Raw genomic sequence first — 13,103 nt, forward strand, 5'->3', positions numbered from 1 at the left:
TGCCTGGGTGTAGTGTTCGCTCAAGATCGTGTTCCTTCGTTATTTGGTGTCCAGTCTCTGTTTCCTAAGTGTGAGCTATCTTACATCAGTCATCTGCTAGGATTGATGGGGGTTCAGACTCCTTTTCAGTTTCTCGATTGGTCCTTCCCTTATCTGCAGTGGTGCCAGATCTTCTTATTAGGTCCCTATCAAGATTGCTGCCCTTTGCCTGACTTTTTTGGCTCTAGATCTTGTGCTATCTTGTTGTCATGTCTGCCAAAAACCTCAGAGGGTCTTTTATGCCTTATCCTAGAATCACTTTCGATCCGCAGTGTTCCTTGAAGTATAAGTGGATCTTTTGGCTGGTACCATTTCCTCCTCTTTTGTCTGCCATTCCTCTAACAAGTCTTCTGCCTCCTCTAGCGTTTTAAAGTGCCATGATTTCCCCTCCAATATTCCTCTTATGTGGGCAGAAAACATCATGTAGTTTATGTTCTGATTTTAAAGAATCAATCCATTTGTTTTAATCAGATCCCCACACTGTTTTGAACTGTCTTGGTGAAGTCTGGAAACAATTGGAGCATCAATTTTTCATAGGGGATTATTCCATATTATTTATCTGCCTGTATTATGACATATCTGTCTCAAAAATGTAACAATCTTGCAATTATTGCTGTTGAGAGAGTCTCTGGTTTTGCTTGAGAACCTGACTTTCTCTGGGGTTCCATCTACAGTAAAAGATTTGGATAAGCCTTTTGGTGCCAAGACTGTTGCAATACTTTCCTTCAGAAATAATCCCATACATGGTCCCTCTGCATGCTCTGGAATTCCTAATGTTATCATATTATTCTGTTTTGACCTCCCTTCAACGTCCTAAGGCAGGCTTGTGCGCATTGAAGGTTCTTTGTCTCAGCACCTACGTTGGTCGCGGATCATTCTGTTTGCTTCACTCGCTCACTAGCCCTATGGAGGTATATTTTTAAGTAGATTTAGTTTGCTATTCATTAGGTAAATTTGTACTCTGGTATTCATTTCTTGTTACCATTAGTAAGACTTTTTTCAATTTTGGCTCCTGTAGATCTGACACTTGCAGTCTCTCCTTGTTGCTTTTGTTCATTCTTATATTTTCCTTCTTTAAGAAAAGCATATTTATCTAGGTGCCTCTATTCTGCCTCATTTTATGTGTATTTTCTGTGGAAATCAAGGGCAATATGGGAGCTTTGGGCTCTTTTTCTGCATACCTTGAAGGTGGGTATTTGCCACGGGCTATTGCATGTCTTTGGGGTAGGGCACCTTCTGCTGCCTGTTAAGAGTGGGGAGGCTCAAACGGGTTGTGTGTGTGCACCCTATTCTTAGTAAACCTCCCATTTCTCCAGCAGATTATTTGCTTTTTCAAGCCCATCTGGACCATGATCTGTTGTATGTCTCTGGTCTGGTAATATTGTATTTCTCTTGATTTGTAGATCTTCCACATCTTTTATCTCCAGCCTTACTATTGTACATCTTTTCTCCAGATCAGTCTCTGTTCTCTTCGTAGTCGACCCCTATTTATAGTGGGTGCCTTTATTTAATGGTCCCTCTTTGTCTCTGTTACAGTAAAGTTGCGTTCTTTTTAAGGGAGAGGTATGTTAGGAGGTGGCCGGTATTAGGTCGGTGTGGCTTGGCCCCGTGGAAGGACCGCTACCGCACCCCCACTTTTAAAAGGCCGTTTACTAAACTTCTCGCAGAGCAGCACATGGCTCAGCAAGACCTAAAAAGCATTGATTTTTACCAATGCTTTTCAGTGTCACCAAAAAGCATTAGCAAAGCCTGCCGGTCCCAAAGGAGACACCTATCGGCTTTCCAATGCTTGTTATAATGCTTGCTTGGTTTGTGACCATTGAGCTACCAAAGGTTGCCAAAGGATTTGTGTTATTAGCCAGTCCAAGTACGATGCAGCAATGCTCTTTATCCATTCACATTGGCAGGCGAGTCTGCCAGAGAATAAGTGGCAAAATTCTGAGTTTAGGTGTTAGGAATGCTACAGAAAGGTTAGCTTGTGCTGGGATGAATAATGAAAATAATGAAGATTAACTGTAAGTAATCCTGCCAAAGCACTCCCACCCCTGTTGGCTTTGGATCAGGTCTTATGATCACTCAGATATTGAGATTTCTGTTCAAAATGTGATGTGTTTATGCACACTGAAGCTCTCCCCAACCCGAGCTGTGTTGCCGGGTTGGAGAGAGCAGGCACAGGCTCCCAGTTTGTTTGAGAGTGCAAATTCACAGCGCTCAGTCCAATCCTGAAGCTGCTCTCATGCATAAGAGCAGCTTCAGGAATGGCTGCAGGGCAGTTTGGAAGCCTGTGCCTGCCTGCAGTAGAGCCAAAAGAGCGCGACACTGGAGGGCGGCAGGTGAGTTATTTTTTCTTTTTTCAGTTTTCTATGTCACCCCTATCAAAAAACCCCGAACCCCCAGCCCGCCTCTTTTCCCTGACACAAGTCTCTCCTGTTTAAATTGCAACATTGCTTATGTAAAATTTGCTGTTTGAATCACAGGTTGCATTCTTCGATGTTTCTACTTATTTCTCTGCTGATGATTGGAAGCTTTTGCATGAATGGCAGCAGGACCTTTACCGGAATGTGATGAAAGAAATTCATCAAGCGTTAATCTCACTAGGTAAAGTGGCACTTTCTATCTTTTTCTGTTCATTTTGTACTAAGAAATGTTCCATCACTGAAATAAGATTTTCACCTCCTAAAGACAGTTCTTTTTTGTGGTGCTTGTTTTACAAATCGTCATTATAACAATTTACTTTTGCGATTTTCATGCTATATTTTTTATTCAGCTATGTCTTAAATAGATGTGGAAAAATATCTTCTTGGTTTCACAGAGTAATATCTGAGCCCAGTTGCCTTCCAACCATTTTACTTTATAAGGTAAATGCAGTGTTCAACCTTTACTTTTTTGCAGAACCTTGGAGAGGTGAGACAATCCCTGCGCTATCGTACTAGTCTTTCACAGACACTGGACATCTTTGAAGGCTCACTTTCTTGTTCTATGTAGATGTAGTACATCACTGAAAGCGGTTTAACATGTCACCAGCAAAATAGCTCTGCTGTCCAGGTCTTTGATGAGAGATGTATAACCTGCATAGTAATGCTACTGTCAGTGAAGTTGCTAAGAATGGTCTGGCCCATCCCAACAATGTCCCATGCAAAGTCTTATCACCTTACATGGTCATGACCTTTCAGGATGAAAGAATTGGATTCTTGCCTTCATATAGGACAAAAATCAACTACTTAGTCTTAGACCTATCGAAGCTGAAATGATAAGCGTTATTGAATTTGGCAATATTAACACACCTTCTTTACTGTTATTACATCCTAGCCAATTGAGCACCCACTGCATCTGAGATATGAATGCAATCTGAATACCTCAGGACATCCAGCTTAGTCGGCTCATTTACCCCGAATAGATACCTCTGTGCTACATGAAAATCTTAGTTTGGCCAGCTCAGTTTTCAAACGCCAGATAAATGAAGGCATCTTAGTTGGGAAACATATTATGAATAGTTATATTTTGTTGAACACACTCTAAATAACAGATCACCTGTTCAGGTGGGACCTGAGTTGCTGTTCGGGACTTCGTGCCCCATAGTGATTCATGCCTGGATAAGTCACCATTCGAGGGAAGGAGGAGGTTGACACTCCCCTTTCAACCCTATTAAGTGCATTGCTATCTCCTGTCACGTGGGACATGTATCGCTGGTTGCTGGTCAAGACTTTGTGACTCAGTGTGATTCTTACCTGTACGCGCCACCATGCGAGGGGAGGAGGAGGCTGACTCCCCTACTATTTCAGAGCTACTAAGCGTGTCAAGATCACTGGTCGTGTCGTGTGAGACATGTGCTGCTGGTTGGGACTTTGAATCCCAGAGTGATTTGCGACTGAAGGCGCTACTGTGCGATGGGAGGAGGCTGACCCCCCCCCCCCTTCAGTGCTAATAAGTGCTTTCTGGTCTCCCATCACGTGGGACCAGTGCAGCTGGTTGCTGATCAGGACTTCGTGTTCCAGGGTTATTTGCACCTGGAGGCACAACCGTTCAAGGGGAGGAGGAGGTTGACACCCCCTCTCAGCACTATTAAGCATGTTGTGATCTCCAATCTCATGGGCCATGCCTGGACCCTTGTTCACCAGGAAGAGGCAGGGCAGGGTCACCCCACTTGACCTCATGACTGGTCATTGGTCAGGGACCACAGCAAGACTGTTCCATACCACCCAAGTACAGTAGTTACTTTCTTGTGAGGATGTACCGGTAGCTCTATCAATATATCTGCACTGAGTCCCTGTGTGTCTTACACTGGCTGGGGTTGGACCTTGCCCACTATCATTGTCTTCTCATATGACCGTGGATAGAAGCCAGCACTAACCGCAGCAAAGTGCTCTTTGCCATGATGAAGGAGTTCTCCAATCCTGCAGCCGCTCCGGAGAATGACATCATGCCTTCACAAAAACTGTGTGACACCTTGGCTGACTACTTCCATGACAAGATCTCAGTCATTTACAAAAACTTAAAACACCCGCCGCCGAAAGCATCAGCCTGCTCACACCCACAAACACCAACCCGAACACCAGCTCATCCATTGGAACCCTCTCACACCTCAAACCACTATGTCCATCATGAACTCTGTGCACTCAAAAGAACCCACAGACCCCCGTCCCCACAACATCATCGACCTTGGAAGCCAGACTATTGATGGTGATCTCAAGAAAGTTCTGAACACATCCATCAACTCGGCCACCTTCCCGGAGGATTGTAAACTCATTGAAGTAAAGTCCCTTCTGAAGAAACCATCCTCCAACCCAGCAGAATCAAAGCACTACTGGCCCATCACCCTGCTCACCTTTCTAACGAAGGTTCTTGAGAAGGCAATCGACCATCAACTCACCGAACAGTTGGAACACAACAACCTTCTATGCCCCCCTCAATCTGGATTCCGAGATAACCACAACACCGAGACAGCCCTGATCGCAGCCACTGATGACATCAGGGCCCTCCTGGACCACGGCTAAATGGCAGTACTCATCCTCTTGGATCTGTCAGCCGCTTTCAACACCTTTACCCATCACATCTTGATCAACAGACTCCACCACATCAGAATCCAGGGAGACGCCCTCCAATGGATCACCTCATACCTCATTGAAAGAACCCAGAAAATCTGTCTCCCACCATTCACCTCGGAACCCAAGAAGTTCATCTGCAGCGTCCCCCGAGGATCATCTCTCAGCTCCACCCTCTTTGACGTGTACAAGACACCCCTGGCCAACACCATCAGATTGCACGAACTCAACATGATCTCCTACGCCACCCAACTAATTCTCTTACTGTCAGAGGACCCCTCCACCACCAGAGCCAACTTCCACTGATGAACGTCGTCAACTAGCTGAAGGACAACTGTCTCAAACTCAACTCGGACATGACGGAAGTCCTTATCTTTGGTAACAACATCTCACCATGGAACGACACTTGGTGGCCTACTGAACTCGGCCATCCCCCGCCCCTACAGACCATGCCAGAAACCTCGGCATCATCCTGTACAGCAAGCTATCTATGAAGAAACAGGTAAACGCAGTCTCATCCTCCACATGCTCTGCAAGATCTTCAGATGGCTCCGACTGAACATCGGAAGAACCCTCACACAGGCCCTCGTCACCAGCAGGGTGGACTACAGAAACATACTATACGTAGACATCACTGCACGCCTCCTGAAGAGACTACAGATAATACAGAACTCAGCAGCAGGACTCATCCTCAACCTCCCCAGACAGACCCACATCACAACGCACCGCAAACAGCTTAACTGGCTTTAAATGGGATGCCATTTAAGATGCTGACCCACACATATAAAGCTCTGCACAACGAAGGACCAGCATACATCAACAAAATCATGACCTTCTACCAACCAATCAAACACCTCTGATCCACATCCCTCTTCCTTACTGACACCCCATGAATTCCCAGAAGGCATAGAGGAGGATGCTCCTTCTCATACCTATCAGCCAAAGCTTGGAAAGACCTTCCCCTGCACATCAGGACCACATCATCGCTCCGGGAATTCAGGAAAGGACTCGAGACCTGTCTGTTCAAAATCACTGATCACCTCTTAGCAGCTAGTAACTCCAGCACCTTGAGGCCCTCACGTGTGATTTGCCGCGCTTTATAAATCCTGATTAACTGATTGATTATGTTTGTTTTTTGCCTCCATTGATTTCATCACGTGTTTGCTTTAGCTGGGGTGGGGACTTGACCTCTTTTTTTTGCAAAAACAATTTTTATTGCATAATTCAAGTACAATAGCCATCTGCAATGACCAGCATATCATTGGTCTTCTCCTAGTAATATACTCCAGTGCATAGTACCGTGCAGACCACTTCCAACTACCAATGCTTTGCCCCCCAACACTCCCCAAACACAAACATTCCCTCCCCCCACCCGCATGTCAGTGTGCCAGAGTCGTAGGATGGGGACTTGACCTCTTGCGTGTTTACACATCAGTTGCTACTAAGCCTGCTTTCTGCCCGAACTGGCCGCTATTTTGCATGTTTGCACATTATCTGGGGTGGCACTCAGTCTCCCAGCATTGACTACCCATGTATTTAAACACCAGCTGGCATTGAGCCTGCTCTCCGCCAGTATTGATCTTTTATGCGTGTTTGCACACTAGCTGGGGCAATACTTCATCCCCCAGCACCAACCTGTTGCATGTTTGAACATTAGCTGCTATAAAGCCTAGTCATTGACTTTTTCGTGTTTTTGTATACCAACTGGGGTGAGACGTTGGTTCCCAGCATTGATTTTCTGTGTGATTGCACTCCAGCCCATTATAGGCCGAGTAGTTGCTACATCTCATCATTTTATTAGATCTCAGCGCAGCCTTTGACACGGTTAATCATCAAATTATGGTCCAAAGACTCAGGGAGGTAGGAGTAGCAGGGACTGCCCTTAAATGGCTGCAGTCCTTTCTGGCTGATAGATCATTTGCGGTCTTTGAAGAGGAGGCTCTCTCCAATCAGACTCCTTTGCATTGTGGAGTTCCCCAGGGGTCCTCTCTTAGCCCTACTATGTTTAATATCTATATGAGGCCCCTTGCGGAGGTGGTGGCCCCCTGGGGAATCCACACTGTCATGTACGCTGATGACACCCAGTTGGTGGTCTCTCTCAGTCAGCAAGATAGACTGAAACCAACTTTGGCCGCCTGTCTTGAGAAGGTCTTTGAGTGGATGGAATTGTCCTTTCTCAAACTGAACGGTGCCAAGACAGAAATTATGATCCTGGGCCATGCGCCCCCGCAAATTTAGATCTAATGTGGCCCAGCTGTCTTGGCCCTTCTCCTGCTCCCAAGACGCAGATTAAGAGTCTGGGCGTATGGTTTGATTGTAACCTCAATTTTACAGTACAAGCACGTAAAGTTGCGGCTAATTGTTATGGCCTTCTTAGGCTGATGAGGAAGATTCTTCCCCTTCTCCCGTTTGAAGCCAGGTGTATACTGGTCCAAGCTCTTGTTTTATCACGGCTGGACTATGCAAATGCAGTTTACTTGGGCGCGCCGCAAGGAACCACAAAGATTCTTCAGACTGTTCAGAACTGTGCGGCTTGCCTCTTAATGAACGTCCCGAAGCGCAGCTCGGCTAAGTTAGCTGCATTGGCTTCCGGTTCTGGAGAGAATCAGGTTTAATGCTATGTGTAGTATTCATAAGTCGCTTGGGGGGTAATGGCCCTCCTATAATTCAGCCTATGGTGCAATTATACTTGACAAATAGAACTCTTAGATCAAGTAACAAACAACTTCTTGTAGTTCCTCTGATTAAACGGTCACGGACGGGAGGTCGTCGGTTCCCCTACAATGCCACAAAGTTCTGGAACCAGCTTCCAGACCATATCCGTCTCGAGCAGGATTATCTCGGATTCAGGAGGCAGTTGAAGACTTTTCTCTTCCCGTAAGTAGTGGTGAGTGATAAGATGTCACAGAAAGTGCTGGGATGCCTTCGGGTAGCCATGCGCTATACAAGTCTGTATTCATTCAATCATTCATTCATCTCGGACGCTTGCAAGGTACTGTTGAGTTTTGTAGCTGATTATTACATTTGGGCCGTTATGGGGAAACATAAAACCCCTGTACTGCCAAGTCAAGCTGCTCTTCCTCCTCCCTGGATAGCTATATTAAATGTGCTGTGGGGGAAATAAATAAAGAAATAGAGCATGTTGAGCACCGCCCCTCTGGTATTTTGGCAGAAGGAGTTGGGTCCGGGCCCATCTCCTTGCTGGAATCTGGACCAGAGGCCTTGCACTGCATTGTGCAGGACCCAGACCAAGAGTCAGTTCCAATGCCACCTCTTACCAATGATGTTCCCTCTGCTAATCCTGGACTGGCTCCTGGTTTAGACACCCTCTTACCTCCTAATCATAGCCCCCCTGCCATGCGGAAAACGTGCCGGGGGTTAAGGAAGCCTGATCAACCCATAGCCCCCCAACCTAACTATGTAACTGACTTAACCCTGTTGAGCTCTGTGATTTTACACTCTTTCCAGAGGACTCCTCTCCGGGACAATGTGAGGGCTGTGGTTGAATGTTTTCTTGCACCTATATGTACTAGGTTGGGGACTATTGAAGATTTTTAACAAGTGTTAAGGCAAGTTGTGTTATGTCTACTGGTACCGAGCCCTTTGTGAGTTTGCAGGTGGCTGGAGGGTTGCTAACACATTCTATGTCATCTCCCCAAGACTGTGACTCAACTCCTAGCCATCTCTGGGACAGACAGATGGCTGACCCACTTTTATTTTTGCAGTGTAATGCAACACAACCTTGCCCACTAGGTGGGGTCATTGGGCCTAGGAGGGAAGACAATCTTAACATCTTGGGGAAAGGTCCAAGTGCAGGCAGGTCTTTGAATTCAGTGATGGCTGTGCAACACCCATGACCAGCCATGGTTACTGACATTGCTGGCCCCCATAATAGCCAAACCCCCACAGAATATGTTGATCTAGAGACCAGCTATCTCACAGTGCCACCATAAGCCACCCAAATCTTACCAGGGAGTGAAGGGTTTCTGGCAACCACTGATCATGACAACTCTGACCCCTCAGGGATCTTGGAAACAGTATAGAACCTTTTCTTTCAGTCACCAGTGCTCACTTATTCTCAGAGAGGTATGCAGAGAATACACAGTGGGACGTTTTCAATATATTTATTGAACCAACATTATTCATGTATAAAATGCATGTGCTGCTATGATTAATAGACAGAAGCAGATAAAAGTAATCACAAGCATCAAAAGTGTGAATAGTAGATATATTTCTAAGACAATTTATATATGCAGACATATAACACAAGGTAGTTATCAAAGGTACTCCTACTATGCGAACCCTACTCTAAGTGTACCTAGAGTGTTTGCAGGTGTAGAGTCAAGAATCCTCTCAAATCCCCCTATTGGAATCCCATTACCTTGTGAGAGAGAATGAAGGACCATGTCTTGGTCACGAAACTGGAAACTCCTCATGAGATGTCAGTCCTCTGCGTGATGAAGTCTCCGCATGCAAGGACCCTCGGTGTCAACTGAAGTGCCTCCTCTCCTAATCTATGGGGATGCTCAATTTTTATAATAGGGGTCCATCAGTACTTCAATGTCCAGTGGCGCAACCAATTGTAATCCGAGACATATATCCAGGACACATTTGTGGCTGCAAAGCAGACCGGGGAAGATAGGTCGTATGCAGTCAAGCCAGACAGGCCTGAATGATAAGAATCAGTGCTCGTTCAGTTCTCGTAGCCCAGGTGTGCCGAAGCAGTGTAACATGTGCTCACTGCAACACAGCACAGCAGTGCTGTCTCCATTCCAGGTTGAACTAGGACGTTCATTGAGGAGAAGAAAAAATAAAATCAGGATTTCGCCACAAGTAGCAGGACAAGTGGGAGCCCTCCAAAAACGCTTCCCAACACAGAGTGTATGAAAGATGGTATAAGTCCAAAAATTGTCACAAAGGTGCGAACCAGACCAGAGCCAAAACACTTAAAAAAGTGCACTATTCCTTTTGTATCAGACATGTTAACAATATGGTGGACCAGCTCCCCAAAATGCAGCGGGAAGTTAGTGTGGAGTATTGTCTGTATCTCAGACAAGGACCTTGCAACCTGGAGATCAAACATCTCTCTGGCTGAAGTTAAGGCCACGTCCTTTTTTTAAAAAGCATGGCTTTCAGTTTGGTCAAAAAATCAAACTGTATGTCGGAAACATTTATCAAAGGCCCTAGCGCTGCCTCCCTAACTGTATGGGCAGGTGGAAACAGAACTTGTGTGCAACAAGTCACTATGCAATTAACTGTCACTAGATAAGTGGTGCCTGGTTCCATTCTTCAGCAACCTTGATCATTCAGCATTAAATAGCTTGCATTCAAGAGGAGCTTGAACACTGGATGAATCATGGCAGCTGGACAACCCTTCAGATAACAAGACAAGGTTGCTACTGAAGCATTGCAAGCCCCATGGAGCGAAATGTCATTGCAGACTAAGGAGCCGCTTAAAGCATCCTCACATTCTGAACCACTAAGTAAAACCTCTGTGTGCCCATTCCTGCATCCAAACCGGAGCAGTAATTCCCAATATTCATGCACAAAACCTTCCCCTAGCTCTTCATTTCTGCCTACCTGTTGGTATTGGAGAAAGTTTTGGAATTGGAAAGTTGTGACCGTTAGGGTGATGTAATCATGGATTATCCAGTCTGTGGAAGGTTTCTCAGCCACGGTGAAAGGTTACTGTTTTAATTTCTGAATGTGCAACATAGTATACCTTGCACCTCTGCATGCCATTACCATCTGTCTTTCTGTTTAATCATATTTAGAAAACAGACTAGTACTGTTGATGTACCGCCATGGCACATGGGCAGAACTGATTGTTTGTAAAGTCCAGCTCAGAACTACGATCGGCCATAATAGTGATTGCTCATGTTGTAAAATAGACATGCCTTGCTGTATTTTGTCAATTGCAGAAGACAATATGTTGCCCAGTGAATAAATCCTAAATGACAATGTGGTCATACCATTGTCAACCACAGCCAAAGCCTTTTCGAAATGTACCCTGTCGCTTTTGTCTAATCTCTCAGCAGCTTCCCCAAAGAGCCCAAACCCTTCTGCTGAAGGTTAGACGTGGCAAGGCACTCAGCGTGCCTATCACTCGATCACAGTGCCTAACTGTTTGTATCACACTTCTCAATCTTTTAACTTGCGCCGTTTTCATGTTTTTATCTCTTCCCTCATAGCTTCTGTTAAGCTGTCCCCGGTCCACCATGGCTTGTGCTGCTTGAGCGTAGAGACTTGCTTTGCATAACGCTCCTACATCCTCCGGAAGTGAGTGCTTAATCTGTTAGTGCTCTAGACGCTGCCGCCTCTCTTCCCCCTCCCTCCCTCTCTTCATATATCAGGAAAGAGCACAGACGCGTAGCCCAAACCCTGCTGCTGAAGGTTAGATGCAGCAAGGCACTCAGCGCGCCTGTCACTCAATCGCAGTGCCTAGCTGTTTGTATCACACTTTTATATCTTTTAACTTGCGGCGTTTTTATGTTTTTATCTCTCACCTCCTAGCTTTCGTTAAGCTGTCCCCATTCGGCCACGTTTTGTGCTGCTTGTGCGAAGGGACTCACTTTGCATAACGCTCCTACATCCTCTGGAAGTGAGTGCTTAGTCGGTTAGCGCTTTAGACGCTGCCGCCTCTCTTCCTAAATCAGGAAAGAGCGCGGATGCGCAGCCCAAACCCTGCTGCTGAAGGTTAGACGCTGCAAGGTACTCAGCGCGCCTATCACTCAATCACAGTGCCTAACTGTTTTTATCACATTTTTTAATCTTTTAACTTGCGCAGTTTTCATATTTTTATCCCTCACCTCCTAGCTTCTGTTAAGCTGTCCCTGTTCTGCCACGGCTTGTGGTGCTTGAGCAGAGGGACTCGCTTTGCATAACGCTCCTACATCCTCTGTAAGTGTGTCTTAGTCGGTTAGCGCACTAGAAGCTGCTGCCTCTCTTCCCCCTCCTTCCCTCTCTTCATAAAACAGGAAAGAGCGCAGACGCGCAGCGTCCGTGTGCAGCGGTGCACCGCCGGCGCGCTGCCGGCATGCCAAAGGCAAGCCTGTCTGCGCCCACCCACGCCTGGCTGCCGCTGGACGCCCAACCCCCTGTTCATTTTGCCCTCTGCCTCCTTCTCTACTCACACCCTCCTCTATCCACCTGTTTACCTTCATCTTTGCCCATACCAATGGCAATCCGACGCTACTCGAGCAAAGAACGTAGGGCACGAAACTTGGCCAGCCCCCCTGAGAGGTTCACAATAACCCCCGCCAATATGTCCTTTCAAAGAAGACGCGGGAAACGTTCTAACTGAAACGCTCCCTCACCCCAAACTTTGCCCGACTATCCCTGCAGGTTCTAATTTGGCTGACCAACCTAAACAATTAAGACATTCTCTTGAAATGTGGAGCCTGCTAGACTCCGAAAAGCCTGACTTATTTTCCCCTCACCGAAACCTGGCTCCATGAGTCTGACCTCCCTGAATTATCGCAATCACACTCCCCCCCCCCCCCCAGCCTATCAGCTGATTAGACTGGATGGGAACAATAAGAGAGGGGGGGCCTAGCAATTGCATTCAGGGCTGGCTCTAAGGTTAGCATACTGGAAACCTTTCTCTTGGAATAGGGAGAACTCTGTATTTTCAGAATGGAGAACTCTACTAAGGGAACCCGGAGAGGTGCCTTAGTCTACCGACCCCCCCATGCACTTAAACTAAATTTACCAACCACCTGATGAAGACTATTGCACCACATGTACTACTGGCCCACAACTTGTTTTTAATCAGTGATTTCAATTTCCATGCCGAATTTTCATCCGACAACAACACGTGCCAGCTGGTTTCCAGTCTTAACACTCTGGGTCTTCAACAATTGGTAACCGGGCGCACCCATTCAGGAGGTCATACCCTCGAGCTCCTTTTTACCAACACCCCTCATATATCCCAGTACTCTGGTCAGACCATCATTTATTAAAATTATCTTTACAGTATGTCACTACTCACAGCATCCCCAGCAATGAACAGAAATGGAGCAG

The 13,103-nt window shown here is 46.2% G+C and overlaps 1 protein-coding gene across 1 annotated transcript in view; it reads left to right on the forward strand.

Moving 5' to 3' along the window:
• Nucleotides 1-13,103, forward strand: part of LOC146775775 (uncharacterized) — a 314,322-nt gene that overhangs the window by 64,623 nt on the left and 236,596 nt on the right. Inside the window, exon 2 of the mRNA XM_085636909.1 lies at nucleotides 2,517-2,637. Coding sequence (XP_085493035.1) covers nucleotides 2,517-2,637 — 121 coding nt within the window. The remainder of the gene's footprint in view (nucleotides 1-2,516; nucleotides 2,638-13,103) is intronic.

Source organism: Triturus cristatus, chromosome 12, assembly GCF_964204655.1.
Source record: "Triturus cristatus chromosome 12, aTriCri1.1, whole genome shotgun sequence".
Classification (NCBI taxonomy): domain Eukaryota; kingdom Metazoa; phylum Chordata; class Amphibia; order Caudata; family Salamandridae; genus Triturus; species Triturus cristatus.